An 18,247-nucleotide genomic window follows, 5' to 3' on the forward strand; every position below is an offset into this window, starting at 1 on the left:
AAGAACCTTTAAAATAAAAGATAAGCATCTTAAATAAAAATTTAATTTTGTTCTGAGAAATATTACTTACTGAACATTCCTCCAAATTTCCTGATCTATTGTTTCTTTACAGGTTAGTAAAGCTAATTTATAAGTAGCAAGCAAATTTCTTAATTTCTAAAGCATTTAATCTGTCTTTTGGTTAGTTTGATATAAAAATCAGTTTGACAAGTTTTAAACTTGACATCAGTGAGAAGTTTTAAAATTTGGAATTCCATGTTGTGGACAGTTCTACTTGGTCAGGATATATTTGGATGTGGCATTGCATAAAAGAGAAAGGTATGTATTACCTGAAACTCCACATGTTGAATCAATATGGCGATATTGATTTCGGAGAGAAGATCGTTTATAAACTACATGGGGGCTTCCTTCAGTGTAATTGAATTCATCCATTTTAACAGTGGTGAGGGGCTCTATGAAGTATTCTTCTTCATCCTCAACTATTACACCATGCTAAAAGCAAAATACAGCAGTAGTTACCGGCAGCAAGATACTTATGAGTAAAACAGAATTTCTATTTAAACATAAAAAATCCATTCTAATACATGCAGAATACAACAAAGTGCCCATTATCAATAACGTGGCATTATTTAGTAATATGTGACATTCTATTACATGATTTAAAGCCACATGGAAAAGCAAACCAAAAGCCTTAATGTTTTGGCAAGAACCTGCAGGAAAAGTGCAATCTGGCAAGATATCCTAAGGATTTACAAAAAAGAAAAACTGTAGCTATCATATTGGGGATGGTTCATGGTTCTAAGATATCATTGAAACTTAGGAATTGAGACAATGAGTTGATATCTTAGAAATGTTTGTGATTTAAAAGTACAATGAGATAGCTAAATCCCAGGGTCTGACCAAGTGTATCCTCGGACCTAGTGGGAAGAAACTACAGAGGCCCATGCAGAGATATTTGACATAGGTGAACTTCTGGTGACTGATATTGTAGCATTATTTAAGAAGGGAAGCAAGGACAAGCCAGGGAACTACAAAACAGTGAGCCTGAAGCCAGTGGTGGGAAAGTTGATGGAGAATCTGAGGGACAGGAACAAACGGCTTTTGGATAGACAAGGATTCATTAGAGATAGTCAGCATGGCTTTGTTTGTGGGAAATAGTGTCAGTCAGGTGGCATCTAAGGTGAGCTAGCCAATAAGATTCAAAATTGGCTTGGCGGATCGAATCAAGGAAGTTGTGGAGGATTGTGTTTTTTTTATTAGAGACCTGTGACCAGTGATGTGCTGCATAGGTCGATGTTGGCTCCACTACATTAACAATTTGGATGACAATGTAGTTAACAATGTTTAGTAAATTTGCAGAGATCCCATAATTGGTGGTACAGTCGAAAGCAAGGAATGATATCTACATTACAACAGGATATATATCGGTTGTGAAGGTGGGCCAAATAATGGCAAATGGAATTTAACATTAACAAGTGTGAGGTGTTGCACTATGGTATGTCAAACCAGGGCAGGATTTACACAGTAAACGGTGAAACCTTGGAAAGTTTTGTAGAACAGAGAGATCGAGAAGTACAGATGCATAGTTCCATGAAAGTGTCAATTCAGGTGGAGTGAGTGATGGTTATTGGGATGGTTATTAAGTGCAAAGGTTGGGACATGAAGATACAACTCTACATCTCATTTGTGAGGCCTCAAACTCTGTGTAGTACTGTGTGCAGTTCTGGTCTACGAACTATAGGAAGGATATTATTAAATTAGAAAGGGTGCAGAAGAGTTTCACCAGGATGTTACGAGACTTGTGGTCTTGACCAAAGGAAGAGACTACTTAGACTAGGACTTTTTGCTTTGGAGCATAGGAGGCTGAAGGCAGACCTTATTGGAATATACAAACTCATGAGGGGCATGGTTAAAGTCTCAGTCTTTTTTTGCAGTGTAAAAGATTCTAAAACAAGAAGCACAGACTTAAGATGATAGGGGCAAAATTTAAGAGGGACCTCAGGAGTATTTTTTTTGCAGTGGGTAGTCTGTATCTGGAATGAACTGCCAGAGGAAGCTATAGAAGGGATACAATTGTGACTCACAAAAGACATTTGAACAGATATATGGGTAGGAAGGGGTATAGGCCAAATGGATAAAGGGATGTCAGCGAAATGCAGGCAAATGGGATCAGACCTGAATACCAACTAAATCGCATGGACAAGTTGGACCAAACGCACTGCTTCCATGCTATATAGCTCCATGACTCGATGAATCAATGAAAAGGAGCTGCAAAGGACCAAGATCAAGGAATACCAGGTTGGATTTAATGCAACATAGGCCATTTGTGTTCAAAGCAGGAAAATTCGATATTTTAAACAGTGGGTAAACAAATAAGAAGACATGTAAATTCCACCAAACAATGTCTGAAAAACAGTTACAGTAATTTGTGATTTTCAAATAGTCAATTTACAACTTTTTATGACACTATTGAGTCTTTGGGGTCCATGTCTTCTAATTTGAAGGTTATTTAAATACATAGCATAGGAATACGTTGTTCATAGGAAAACACTGTGCATAGGAATACATTGCATCAAAATACCATAATGTATTAAGCCTTGCCTTTTCAATTGATGGAAATCTATTCAACAAAACATTTTGCAGGAAAATATCCCTTTTGTCAATTAAGAAATTACTACATTTATATTTAATGCAGTGGCTGACACCCAATTTGTGTTTCTGGAGGTCAGGGAGATGGGAGTGGGGCGAGCATGCACAACATGTGTTTCTTGTATATCAAAAATCAAGTTGATTATGAAACTAATGTTTTGGTCATGCGGTATATCCAATAAATATAGTGATCTGAACCAACAGCAAGTTCTTCAGGCTAATATCTGATTTAAATTACATGCCCTGGACACATTTTAATTGTATTCAGTAATGCTAATAATAAGTAATTGCTCTGAAAATAAATATCTGGGATCTATTATACCAAAATCATAATTTGTAATGATGGTAAATGAGATTTAAGAAATAATTGCCTGGAAATTGGATTGAACCAATCTTTGTGTGTTTAAACATAGCCGGATTACGTGTTAACAACCAATTAGATCTCCTGCAAAAAAATGTGAACTTTTCCAAAATCAATGGTTTACGCTCGTACTAAGTGATATAATAGAACCTGCAGGAGGCCCAATGATAGCTCGTCTGATTTCACACAACTTTGAACATATTTGTTGTGTGGCATTTAGAGATGAACAATAGCCCTTAAAAGCACACCCTGCATGGATGCGAAACATCGGGAACACAAATACTTTGCAGGGCATGAGTTTGCAAGGGTGTAAGAGAGATGCTGAGATAGTTTCTGCAATTAATATGAGATATATATCAGTGGGAAGACCAAGTTAGGAGGCCCAGAACACTGGCTAGGTCTGCCATAAAAACTGTACATGAGAATACTACAGTGGTTTCCTTCATGAGAGAGAATCACCACACCATGCACCAATGTTGAAATAAATTTTTTGACTGCAGAAGATAGGTCAGTGTGATCTAATAGAGTGGAGACCTTCAAAGTGCACGTTTTATGCAGAGATCTTAAATGAAGGAACACTAAGAAATACAAATGTAATAATCCATTAAAGTAAATGGAGGAGGGAACTATTAATTAATATGCCTGTCAATCAATTAATTAATTGCAGACCATGAAGTCACAACAATCTTCATCGCTTACATTTTACACTAATCGTTTTCTCTTAATAAAAGCACAATTAATTAATCAATTTAATTAATTGTGCTTTTATTAAGAGAAAATTACTGGTGTAAAATGTATGTGATGAAGATTATTGTGACTTCATGATTTGCATTGGGGAATTTGTAATCCTTATCAAAATCATTCCTCCAATAGGAAGTTTCTCATATCCCATGTGGTCAATGCCTGGCTCCTTTCACAACAATGGAAATGTTGTGGATTATGAGCAAAAACATTTTATAGGGAGTCATCATCTTCCTCCTACTCCCTTTCTGCCTCACAAACCTTAAGCTCCAAATAAAGGCTACTATCTCATTTGCCAGGTTGTGCAATATGCACCAGATGGCAATAAAGTCTCCACATTTTATTCATGGGTGAAATATGTCACCCACAGACTGCTGCAGGAAATAAAATATAATTTTGTGGAGTCAGTGGCACTCTCGTTACTTTTAGGCATTTTGCCTAGCTCTTATAGTATCTGCACAGCTGCTGTGATTGGCAAGAAGAATCAAGAGAGGAGGGGGTAACCAGTGTCCCCCAGATCTATCCGTAAGGGTAGCTGGCAGTACAGATCACCAGCATAAAATAATCTTATGTGTTTCCTAGAAATATGGCATTCGCCATGAAGAAATTCTTCACATAACTCACAAGCATCAGCACACTAAGATAGTGAAACATTTTCCTATTCATAAAAGGTCTGATTTATTATGTGAGTCCTCATGTGCATATGTTTATAAGCAATGTTGGCAAATCCCAGTTCCCAAGATGTGACCCATTCCTCAATGAAATTGAAGGAGGAAATAGTTTCTTCACAAATAAAGCCCAAAATAACCTCTTCAATCCAATGGTGAGCAGCAAATTGGGAGTCATGGCAGACATCTGCTGCAGTCATGTGGAAGGATCCTGTGGCAAAGAAATTAAGAGTCAATGTCTTTGACTTCCCAAATAGACCACAATCTAGGCTCCAGAATTTGTTTAAAGTATTCCCATAGAATGGCATATCTCTCAGTGATATGGAATCCTGAGGCTGTTAATGCGAGACTTATCCAGAATGTGGCGTCTCTCTAGACTTTGTGAGAATAGGCTTTTTGCTAATGCTCATGTCTTTCCCTGCTACTTGAAAGCCTTTGATCCACCCCAAAGGGCCAACTACAATTGTGCCTCCAGTAATGGAGTGCTGACAATGGTTTCACTATAACGGTACTCATGCAATGATTATATCAGCAGCCAAATGTTTGAAAAACATTATCCTATTATTTGTATAATTTGTATCCAATTTCTAGGCTTGAGTGTTGTAGGCAATAACATCTTGGTGCATGATAATCATCCATAAGGAAGATGTAAATGTTACTAGTTTAAACATACCGTCTCAGTGGTGATCTGCCTTGCAAAGTAAGCAAAGTATTGGAATGGAAAGTTTGAAGTCCAGGATCCCTGCTCGAAAGTCAGTGCAGTTCATAGATATAGTTTCCAGGTGGACAGAGAATGCAATAGAATAAGCTGCAGAACCCAATAGGTTTAATCCCTGGCCCAGTGAATGAAGAATGGGGGTGGAAGAAGCACTTTTGCTCTCCCTAGCCTACATGCAATGCTACAAAAACACTTATCTTCTGCCTAAAACTGTCCTTGCCTTGCTGAAGCTGCTGGATTTCCAAAGGCTTCAGAGATTCAATCACCCACAATAAATCCTGCAAGTTAAATCAGAAGCATTCATTCGTACTAACTGGAATTGTCAACCAATCTCATGAGAATCATTGCATCACTGAAACTCTGTAGTGGTTGTAGCAGACTCCCTTCAGTTTTCAAATATTTAATTTCCATTTTCTGGACCGTAGCATACCAAAAAGCAGATTTTATTATACTTTACTATATCACATGTGGGCGGCAGAGTGCCATAGCTGGTAGAATTGTTGTCTTGCAGCAAAGACTCAAGTTCGATCCTGACCTCGGGTGTTGTCTGTGTGGAGTTTGCACATTCTTCTTGTGACCAGGTGGATTTCCTCTGGGTGCTCACATCCCAAATTCGTGCCATTTTGAGGGTTAACTGGTGTCTGTAAAATTGGCCTAATGTGTCGGGAGTGGACGAGAAAGTGGGATAACATAGGGCTGGTGCGAATGTGTGATTAATGTTCCACAAAGACTTGGTGAGCCGAAAGGCCTGTTACCATGCTGTATCTCTAAACTAAACACATTCTTCAAAGGGCAAAAAAACACTTTACTTTTCCTGGACTCTGAGAAAACTAAATCCATGTTCAAAGTACCAGATACCACAATGACTTTGATCAGCAATGTAACAATTTTTGAAACATTATCTCCAAAGCAGTCCTTATCAAATTTAAAAAAATCAAGAAACTACAGATGCTGGAAATATGAAAGACATTGCTGGAGATACGTAGCAGGTCAGGCAGCATCTGTGAATGGGAGAAAAAGGAGACAACTTTTCATTAGAATGTTTTAATTAACAACATTTATAACTGAGGTCACTGAAAGTAAGAGTACTTGTATCTTGTTATGCTGAATTAAATATCTATATTGCCAGTATGTGAAGGGGTGAGAAATGTGCATGAGAAGAACAAGTAGTTCATTTTATAATAATAAGGGCAAGAATTTTTGTTGTTTATTTATATCCATAACACCAATTTAAGGCATAATTTCATTCTTCGGATTAACAATTTATTTAAGCTAGAAACAACAGCACAATTTCATCCAAATTTTGGCCAAAGTATATCCTTTACATAACACAGCTAATCGTGACTGGTTATAAGGTATCTTTTTTTTTAACTGGAGTTAAAATGCATTTTATGTCTCCTTAGGTGCAATAAATAATCCTAAAAACTGCATGATTGAGTTTGTAACAGAGAACTCAAAAACTTACCAATCCATTACAGTTACTCAAGGCAACTTTTGTGACTCCCTGGAGATCACTTAAATGTCCCAAATAATGACATTCATCCATATAATCATGTCTCCATTCTATGCCATCTCTTTTCCAATATTCTACAGTAAAATAATCTGATACAAGATTAACGTGTAAAGTCAAGTTTAAAAGAAAGTGCAATCCATGTGAAGATACTTTATAAAAAACTTGCTGCTCAACTGGCTCATGTTGAAACGCAGGAAAGCTTCTTTTTGATCGCAGTTCATGGCTACCTTTTACATTATAGCTTAGGAAGTCTCCATTGTGGTCTACTCGGACTGGAATTGCTATTTCATAGTGCTCGAGAGTTGACAGGAACTCTTCTGTATTAAAACAAAAGTTTGTTATTCAGTTACAGATTTCATCACCTAATCATTTTCCCTTATTTAAAACTTGTAAAAAGATGGTTTTCCTGTTGCGAAGGATTTATTTATTGATTGTTCCATAAATATATACTCTTATCCTTCGACAATATTCTTTAAATTGAAAGAGATGAATTGTATGGACCATGGGTTATTTAAAACCTGTTCCATATTTCTCCATCACAACTGATGACAGTTTATGGGCTATAGCAGGAAAGACTCTTCAGACAGAGAATTCTAGCTATCATATTCTATTGACACATCGTGTTATCTGCCATCTAGTTGTGGCTAAACTTCTAACCAGATATGTTCATATATTTTTCATCCTTTACAGTCATTCCAATTTTTAGTACTAGCATTAAACAAGGAAAGTCATTAAGTTGTGACTTCCTTGTATCCTCATTAAGTTTCGATATTGTTGTACATCTTTATTCAGCACAATAAATCATGCAGGTAATATAGTATGGTATTGAACCTATCGCATATAGAGAAATATTTACATAACACTTTCTATAAACAAATTACAAAGTTCCAACATTTAGCTATTTAAATTTGGCAATTCAATTATTACTCAAAGATTTTATTTGTGGAAAATGGTACCTCCATCTTTAAAAAAATGATTTTATTATGAAAGTATATCTGTAAATGTATGTCTTGTTAAGCATAATTGGTGCTCATTGCTGTGACAGCCACAATTTTAGGATTATAGGACAAACAGAAATTTTAAATAAAAAGTCATCTCAGACTATATATCTTGGTAGGATTACATACACAAGTTTACTTATGGAAACATTTTTCATGACAAGAAAAATCAAATATTATTTTCAATATGGTGAAATCTGACACAAGAGGTGTACCAGCAGAAAAAACATTTGCAGAATGTCTAGTAAGTTTAAAATTTGATATTATTAAAGTGACTCTTCGCCATGGCATATAGTCAACCAGCAAAAGAAAGAAATGCAAGCAAGAAAGGTTTTACTAAGGAGAATTATTTGTTTGAAATATGATTGTATAAAAAATAGCAGACTACCTGTAGTTTTTTCATTGTTTGTGAAATCTACATTATACAATAAGTATCCCTGAGAACACAATCAAAGTTTGTATCCATGATTCCATAATCAAAATGGCCATTCTGGTGGTCAATTACTGCAGAGCACAACTATGCAAATACAGCTATTTCCAGGTCTATTATTAAATTACTATTAAAAAAACACAAATAAACCAAAAATCACTGTGAATTTAAGACATTTGGAGCTACCAGTGGAAAATCCTTGAACAAACCATTCAGCATATGTTTTACATGTTTGGAATTGTACTGCTTGGTTTCATAGGATTATATGAGAAACGGCTGTTTAGCCACACAGTTCAAGATAACATAACTTTACTATTTTTCAATTCTATAGTTTTAGAAATAAACCTTGCTAGTTCACCATAACCCTATCCATACCAATATATTATCACCTCCAATCCCAAGTAATCTTACCTTATGCAGTGACCACAATGCTTGGGTTGCCCCCCCCCCCCCCAAACAAAATGCCCCTGTTAACTTTTCCCAACTTTAGTAACTGATATATTTGTACTTCAAGATTTCTATGATTACCTCCCTATATAAATTAATACCTACAATTACCTCTCTCCTTTAATCCTACCAAAGTGTGCTGGGCTGAACTTTTACAGTGGCTTGCAAAAGTTTTCATACCCCTTGAACTTTTCCACATTTTGTCACGTTACAACCACAAACGTAAATGTATTTTATTGGGATTTTATGTGATAGACCAACACAAAGTGGCGCATAATTGTGAAGTGGAAGGAAAATGATACATGGTTTTCAAATTTTTTTACAAATAAAAAACTGAAAAGTGTGGCGTGCAAGAGTATTCAGCCCCCTTTACTCTGATACCCCTAAATAAAATCCAGTGCAACCAATTGCCTTCAGAAGTCACCTAATTAGTAAATAGAGTCCACTTGTGTGTAATCTAATCTCAGTAAAAATACAGCTGTTCTGTGAAGGCCTCAGAGGTTTGTTAGAGAACATTAGTGAACAAACAGCATCATGAAGCCCAAGGAACACACCAGACAGGTCAGGGATAAAGTTGTGGAGAAGTTTAAAGCAGGGTTAGGTTATAAAAAAATATCCCAAGCTTTGAACATCTCATGGAGCACTGTTCAATCCATCATCTGAAAATGGAAAGAGTATGGCACAACTGCAAACCTACCAAGACATGGCCGTCCACCTAAACTGACAGGCCGGGCAAGGAGAGCATTGATCAGAGAAGCAGCCAAGAGGCCCATGGTAACTCTGGAGGAGCTGCAGAGATCCACAGCTCAGGTGGGAGAATCTGTCCACAGGACAACTATTAGTCGTGCACTCCACAAATCGGGCCTTTATAGAAGAGTGGCAAGAAGAAAGCCATTGTTGAAAAAAAGCCATATGTAGTCCAGTTTGCAGTTTGCCACAAGCCATGTGGGGGACACAGCAAACATGTGGAGGAAGGTGCTCTGGTCAGATGAGACCCAAATTGAAGTTTTTGGCCTAAATGCAAAACGCTATGTGTGGCGGAAAACTAACACTGCACATCACCCTGAACACACCATCCCCACTGTGAAACATGGTGGTGGCAGCATCATGCTGTGGGGATGCTTTTCTTCAGCAGGGACAGGGAAGCTGGTCAGAGTTGATGGGAAGATGGAAGGAGCCAAATACAGGGCAATCTTGGAAGAAAACCTGTTAGAGTCTGCAAATGTCTTGAGACTGGGGCGGAGGTTCACCTTCCAGCAGGACAACGACCCTAAACATACATCCAGAGCTACAATGGAATGGTTTAGATCAAAGCATATTCATGTGTTAGAATGGCCCAGTCAAAGTCCAGACCTAAATCCAATTGAGAATCTCTGGCAAGACTTGAAAATTGCTGTTCACAGACGCTCTCCATCCAATCTGACTGAGCTTGAGCTATTTTGCAAAGAAGAATGGGCAAAAATTTCAGTCTCTAGATGTGCAAAGTTGGTAGAGACATACCCCAAAAGACTTGCAGCTGTAATTGCAGCAAAAGGTGGTTCTACAAAGTATTGAATCAGGGAGGCTGAATACTTTTGCACGCCACACTTTTCAGTTTTTTATTTGTAAAGAAATTTGAAAACCATGTATCATTTTCCTTCCACTTCACAATTATGCACCACTGTGGTCTATCACATAAAATCCCAATAAAATACATTTACGTTTGTGGTTGTAACGTGACAAAATGTGGAAAAGTTCAAGGGGTATGAAAACTTTTGCAAGCCACTGTAGATGCAAATAAAAAGAGTGTAACTGATGTAAAAGTTGGTACCTTAGAGAATAAAATTGAGAAACCAAATGGAAAGTCAAGGAAATGGCAGTGATTCTAAATAATTATTTTGGATTAATTATCAAAGTACGATTAACAGAAAACATTACAATAACACTGAAGAATCAAAGGACTAAAGGAATGAAAGAGCATAAAATAATCTCTATCACCCTATGATGATTGGAAAACTATTGGGTTGGAGACCGACAAGACTGGCATTGATGGATTATTTTGGACACCACTACCAAACTTCTTTTTACACTTTCCTTTACTCCACCTCTGATTCAGAGCTGAAGTTAGCCTTTAATCTAATTTGCTGTTTGTCTTCTGACAGTGTCATCTGACATTATTCACTGGTGTAATGAAGGCTTTTTAAAAGCTAGATATTCACTCGTCTCTCTTTTATCTTATTTTAAATCAATGTGTTGCTCTTTTAACCTGAATTTCAACAACGTCTGGTTGGCTGAATTGCCCTTAAGTCCACAACAGAATTCAAAAGCTGTCTTAAACTGAAGTTTAGATAATATTTCTTAATTTCCATTAAGAAATTAGAAATTTCCTTGCTCCGATCACGATTTCTCCACCCTAATTTTCAGCTTCTGAAGGAGCTTTTTTATTTAAAGAATCTTTTACTATTATAATTTGGAACACACATGATAAGAATGTACAATATGATCATTGGGTTCCATTGCCACTCCAATTACAATTGTCCACATCTTCAGTTCCATCTGATAAATGTCAGTTTGCATGACATCAGTTTAGGTTTCAACATTAGTACCCCCCTGGTTTTCACAATCAGATCAGCTACTGATGACATGGATGCAATTTGGCAGCCAATTTGTTTTATGATTAAATATAATAACCCATGTGCAGCAAGGCTTACTTCTTGGTTGCTGGCAGAGCGAAATTAATCAAATAAGTTAATGAAACCTATACTTTTTAAACCCAAAAGCCAAAACTGAAATCTTCCACAGCTCAATCCATTGTAACAATACCAAAATTACAAGGGACCCCATCTTAATCAAGACCTTGCAGACAAGATACTTGGAGCTGAAAATTGAATGAGCATATGAAGGCACATTAATGAGCAGTGTACAAGAATCTATAATTTTACTTCGGAGTCACGTGAGTGACTACTTGAAGAGCCCGCTCAGCACGCATGCGCGACATTGCGTTCATGCAGGCAACAGCGACGCAGCGGGAGTCAGGCGCTCCCGCTACAAGCCTGAAGGAAAGGACCGTTAGGTAAATACTTACCTTCAGTTTAAAGTCGGACTTTGCGTTTGTTTTTGCTCCAGGGGGAGCAAAGCAGTAGAGGGAAGCGGCCTCCGTTCGACTCCAGGAAAGGAGCCGACAGTGGAGGGGGGGAGGCGGCAACGGGACCGCACACGCTGCAGTCCAGACACGGGTGCTGCGCTGATGCCCAGTCCGCTAAACAGCTGTCTGACCAACAGTAGCGGACTGGAGGGAAATTTAAAAACCGGCCGGCACCCCTGCAGACTCCCGACAAGGAGACACGCCGCGGGAGAACCGCTGAAATGCCGCCTGAAAACGGCAGACAGCCTCTAACAGCAAGGTCAGGACCAACCTCAGGCTGGAGACAGACATGGAAGATGGAATCAGCACTTCAAACAAGAAACAAGAGTGTCTGTTTCTCCAAGCCAGAGGAAGGTCATGGAGCTAAAAACTCCAGCGAGACTTGCCTCAGGAGCAAGTCTGCCAAGGGAGCTAACATTTCCACTCCAGTGCCTACAGCATTGGCCATCTTCCTTGTCGAGGGATTGATGGGGACCAGACTGGACTGGTCAAGAAGAGGGGTCACTGGCTGAAGTTTATCGGGAGTATGCTTGAGGTACAGGATCAGGAAGAGCTGCTGGGTGTGGCCGCTATGTGGCTCCACCACTAGCGAGATGGCTTTTCAGTCTCAACTGATGGCCAGCTTACTACCTGTTCTTTTCAAAAAAACCTCTCCAAGACAGGTAGTCATGAGGTGTTGGATTCATCACGCCTCCCCTAAATTGCATTTACTCAAAGTGCCCACCGTTATTGGGGGGTACATTGAGCATAGCTTTAAAACCCAAATATCTTAAAATATGTTTGATATCCCTGACGTCGGTTATCATTTCGCATGCTCATTTCAGAGGGACAGGGTAGTATGGCAAAACACCTGACCCTACTGCTTGCAGTGCTCCGCAACTTCTTAGGAAGTTATAAAACCTGCCCTCAACTTAAAAAATTACAGGACTGTGAGAATGCCGACCTCTCAACCACAGATCCTGCTAGCTGGCTAAGTTATCAAACCAAGCCTAAAAAACTGGAGAAGTATCCAAAATTCAGCATCGAGAGGGCAGGGTCTGGAATGAACACCACACAAAACCAGCAGCAGTGCCTCTACGTGTCCATCAGTAGGCGTCCACCTAACAGTACTGGTGTAAGCTCGGGGCCCGCATGCCAACCCCCAGTAAGCCCTGCTTTTTCAGGCCAGGGTCCAGAGCGGGCCCCCTGGAAAAATGTGCCATCCCCAACAACACCATCCCTACGGACAAGGAACCGGAAACCGAAGAGATGAACACACCACGGAACAACAGTGAAATAAGATAAGGGTTTCAACACAAAAGATGAAGGGTTTGTACTAACAAAGCATTCAAGGATAAAATTAAATTAGATCCCACCCTGCTCGGCCTTTTGGCTAAGATTAGTAGTAACTGCCTTATCAGTTTATATCTGATATGTCCCTTCCCAGGGACCATACAATACCAGTACAGCATGCACCCTAGGGGTCTACCCTCCCACTAATAAGAACATGAGGGACAAGCAACTGGGGGTAATAATTATACAGGGGTCATATAGAAGCCTATATGAACCTTTGGTACCAACTAACCAAGTCGCCATCATTGATATCAAGGGGTCATAATAAACCCAGTATGAACCTTTGGCTCTAAAAATCTCAACATGGTATATGTCGCACCGTCATTGACTTGCCACTTGAGTATCTCGCCAGGCCACGCTTGGAATATTGAAACTGCCAACCTTTCATTCCAAGCATACTTAATGGTAGACATCAACTTAAAAGATGCATACTATTCAGTACCCATTCAAAAAACTTGGAGATAACTTGGCAGTATTAATTATCGACTATGGCTATTACAGCCAAACTGGTTCCAGATATTCTAACCAGCCCTGGCTATATTAAGGAACTATCGTCATGGCATGTTCCAATTATATTAACGACGACTAATCCATGGGTATAGCTATCACAGCTTTAGCTATTATTCTTTTAGCCGAGCTTGTCATGCAATCCAGATAGATCTACGATTGAAACCATCGTTCTCAGCCTTGACTAAGATCAAGCGGAGTATCTGTTGTTGTTAGTTCTATTTTGACTCGTATATCAATTGATTTGGAACAGGGAGATGGGGAGGGGCTTGCTCCGTTCACTCCACGCATCAACCAGTATTGCAGCACCTTGAAATATAAATCCTCTACTGTTGACTATTTGGTATTCAACACTCTACCCACTTATCTTTAACTTGGCATAGGAGAGTCAGTATGACACAACCTGTAACAATTAATGGTATCTACCTACCATTCAACAGTGGCAAGAGTGTTGGGAGTTAGTAGCAGCTGTTCCAGCTACTTAACTTGAACCTTCCATTAAGGCTAGGTGCTAATGTTTAAACTACCCTCACCCAAAACATGGTGGCATATGGACTAATCTGGAGTCGTCATCACTATAGACACTAGGCGTAAAACCTAGTTTGGAAATTTTGAGTACGCACTATTGGCAAAGCATATTATCCTGCAGTGCACCATTTTGCATGTTCGTTTATAATTAACAACATCACAGTAGTGACATACACAAACCACTTGGGCAGAATAAATCAATATCATGTGACATTTATTTAACAATTGGAAACTACAGGTCGTCAAAAATATACGACCATCAGCAAACTTACCTACTAGGTGAGCTAAATACTGTAAACAGACATATTAAACCCAAGTATTGCTGGAATTACAAAGCAATATGGAACACCCGATATCGATTTCACTGTATTCAATTGAATTCTCCACGTACCGATGTATGTCGCAAGAAACCAAATTTGAGGCAGGGGCAATGAATTCATTCCCACTGAATTAGGAAGCGTGAGGGGGGAATCTAATCTATGTTTTTCACCACCTGATCAGGAACTACGGCCTCATCAGTCGGGTACTACGCACATGCCACGATAAATTAAACTACTGGATTGCAGATTTGAAAAGACCATCACTGGGCCTGGATTGCAGAATTGGGAAGACCTCTGCTGGGTCTGGATTGTCAATAGCGCTATCAACACAAGGATAGCATCCCATCGCATATCCACTAGGGAACATACTTGGCGAACATCAAGAAGTGGGAAGATACCATTCAAATACAGGAACTACATATTCAACTACAACAAACCTGTACTGGAGTTCTGGCAGGTCTTCACCACAATGAAGGATTCAGCCAGAAGTGCTCTGCCAGCCTACTTAACTCGGGCACCAGGACCACAGGCCATAGGGTACAGCTGGTGATCAAATTTAGGAAAGGTTAATCCCCCAGACCCAGGTACACCCAAATCTGGGATGTCAGTAGGGACCTGACGTACCTTAGGGGATGGTCACCAGCCAGGTCCCTCACCCTGGAACAGCCCACCCTGAAGGGACATGCTGATGGCGTTGTCTCAGCACAAAGAGTCCAGTTTCCTCCATCCACTATGATTGGACAATTTGGTCCACTACACCATATTACATTACCATTAGGGACTGGGCAAACAGAGCAGACCAGGAACATCAGGTCTAGTTATGGAATTCCGGGCATACCCACCTGAACCACGGTTATGTGTCATGACCCACTTATTGAACTACATCGACACAATAAGTAATCCTCGAGGGAGAGAAAAAGCCTTATGGGTCAGCCACAAGAAACGTTATGGTCGGGTGACGAGCCAAACTATCTCAAGTGGCTCAAGCAGGTACTGGGAGTTGCTGGAGTACATATTAATGTGTATAAATCTTACTCCACCAGGACAGCATCCACATCAGTGACTAAGAGGATGGACGTGCCAATGGACCACATCCTGGCTACAGCGGGGTGGTCTAGGGAGTATACGTTCCAAACTTTTATAACAAACCAGACAGAACCTGTATCGTTTGCAGAAAAAGAATCTGCAAAAAATATATAATTTAAGCCCGGGGGAGCATTTGGTCTTGTTGTTGTTAATAACACCATTATTGTTTTTACAAACAGATTCATGGTTGATTACGATAACATACTTCCTCCCTCGAAAGACTTCGGCAGCGAGTGAAGTATGAACTGTTACACGGTTTGAAATCACAGAGCTTTAAAATCTTCACGTAGTCACTCACGTGACTCCGAAGTAAAATAGTAAGATTAAACGAGAACCTACCAGTTTGAAGTTTGATCTGTATTTTATGAGGAGTTACGATGAGGGATTACGTGCCCTCCGCTCCCACCCTCAATAATATGGGTCAAACTGATAACTAAGGTCTCCTTTTCTTTACTATGTTTATTTCAATAACTGTGTGTGTCTGTGATTCCACAACGCTGCTTTGAAGTATGTCGCGCATGCGTGCTGAGCGGGCTCTTCACGTAATCCCTCATCGTAACTCCTCATAAAATACAGATCAAACTTCAAACTGGTAAGTTCTCGTTTAATCTTACTATTAATTTTGTTTGAAGATCATTGCTGCAAAGCTTAGTCACATACAAGGCCCAATGTGTAATGCAAAATCAATTTAATTTGATATGTTGAATACATTTTATTTTGCCTGATCTGATGATGCGAGTACAGAATGAAAATTGTACACTTCTGATTTTGGCTGAGATGGAAAAATGGGACTGAATATCAATTAAGAGATTAGAAGATTACAAATTGTTGTAATTGGCTACACTGCAACATGGTTGTGGGTGGGGGAGGATGAGGGTGGGTAGTAGGATTGGAAGTTCAGTGTATTAAGTGAGGCTTTAATGAAAGCCTCCATGACTTAGCTTAAAGGAGTCCTACACAAAATCTCCAGCGCTGGAAAACCAAAAAAAAAGACAAAAATAAAAATAATTTCAGGCAGTTTCTCTTTCAATGATAAAAGTCTGAAAAATGAGGGTAACCTTCTAGTCAAGTCAAGTCAATTTTATTTTTATAGCACAATTAAAAACAACTCTCATTGACCAAAGTGCTTTACATCAATGCAGGTACTAACGTGCTACATACAATGGTACAGAGATCTAACAATATCAGCACAGTGCGGAGTTGGTGGGCCGAAGGGCCTGTTTCCATGGAGTATATCTGAACTAAACTAAACTAAATCTGTTGTTATGTTTCTCATGAGCATATTTTTGAATTCTATTTTCCCTTTCCTTGTTAATGCCTTTTGTTTTAACAGGAAGATGCACCTGATAAGTAATTTTGATAAGTGACAAGAGAGCACGGTTTCTAAAATATAAAAGGATAAATGCATCTGTGTTTATCCAACTTAACAAGGGTTTAAGATATAAGATGATACCAAAACATTTAATCAGTTTCATTAAAAGTCTTGGTTATTACGAGTACACAATCTTGTGGGAGTGTGCAGTTGATAGAAACAAAAGGACCTAAAAGCTGGTGCATATTATTTGTTAGGCACAGAAAATATCAGAAAAATGTAGTCAACCAATGCCTTGAGTTATATTACTAGCAGCTTTTCTTTTGTGCTTTCTAATTCACATACAAAAAAAACATTCCCAAAGAAAATTCCAGACTCAGTAACAGCTCTGTCCCTTCTATTATCAGGCTTCCGAACAGTACTTCTGTAAGCTAAGATACGGTCCGATTCACCGCTACCTCATTGCGGAAATTGGACTTTGTATCTGGAACTTGTGCATGACAATGCTGAAAACTATATTCTGCGCTCTTTATCTTCGTAGGGCTGATCGTCCCCTATCAATATCAATCGACCCTAGAGCTCTATCTAACTCTCTCTATATTTTCTGAAGTGCTGGGGCTTCGCAAATGCATAATACTACCAGTGTTTAATTTTGCCTTAACATAAAAGTACTGACATCTTCCCATTTATTTTATGTACTGAACTGACTCGAGTTACGTCAACAAATTAATTATAGGTAATCTAATTTAAAATATTTCAGTTAAAATAACACATGGGTTTTTTTTTAAATTAAACCCACTTACCAATTTAGGAACAAAATCAAGGCAAGTCTTCAGAAACAAAAAGGCTCAGGAATACATCCATGCACCAAAAGACATACTAAAACACCAATGTCCTGAACAATTTTGAATGTGCGTTCCTGCATTTTAACCCAAACAAGCAATTATTTTGTTGCGGCCAAGGCATAAAGCCCTGTCGTTGTGGAGATAACAGTAGAAAACAGTGGATCATGAATTCGGAGTTTGGGTTGGGATGGGGGCGAGGTTGTAGCCATCATGGTATCAAATGAGCCTGAATGACAAATTGTCTACTAGGGATTAGAGGGGAGGGGGAGGGGTATTGTGAACAATAGCAAGAAAATATAGTCTTGTTAGAATGTCCGATGAGGTTATTCCTTAGTCAGGTTTAATGGCCAAGAATAACAAATCGTTGCCGGCTTCAGCTGTCATTTATATCTTGTTTCGAAGAAAGTGGGCTGCATCTTATGTTACACATTGTTTGACGTCGCTATACACATCCAGACTTCTGTGTTTGTCACTGTATGCATGTTGGAACAAAAGAAATGTAACAAAATATAATGGTTTTATATATCAGATTGTATATTAAAATTTCTGTGTATAGATTCCAAAAATGTTCAACTGCATCCAACTTCTGGGGGAGGCAATATGGAAGGATAGCAAGCCAGTTATGGCTGAGTTACAACAAAACTTTGGAATTCACTACTCATGCATGA

At 39.0% G+C, this 18,247-nt stretch overlaps 1 protein-coding gene across 2 annotated transcripts in view; it reads right to left on the reverse strand.

Moving 5' to 3' along the window:
- The window catches only part of LOC116989442 (A disintegrin and metalloproteinase with thrombospondin motifs 6-like), a 190,426-nt gene that overhangs the window by 133,068 nt on the left and 39,111 nt on the right, over positions 1–18,247 (reverse strand). Inside the window, exons 3-4 of one of the 2 annotated variants that reach the window (XM_033046821.1) lie at positions 6,603–6,967; positions 330–492 (exon numbers count right to left, since the gene is read on the reverse strand). In XM_033046821.1, coding sequence (XP_032902712.1) covers positions 330–492; positions 6,603–6,967 — 528 coding nt within the window. The remainder of the gene's footprint in view (positions 1–329; positions 493–6,602; positions 6,968–18,247) is intronic. The other variant, XM_033046822.1, reaches the window with a different exon arrangement.

The sequence above is a fragment of the Amblyraja radiata genome, chromosome 29, assembly GCF_010909765.2.
Source record: "Amblyraja radiata isolate CabotCenter1 chromosome 29, sAmbRad1.1.pri, whole genome shotgun sequence".
Classification (NCBI taxonomy): domain Eukaryota; kingdom Metazoa; phylum Chordata; class Chondrichthyes; order Rajiformes; family Rajidae; genus Amblyraja; species Amblyraja radiata.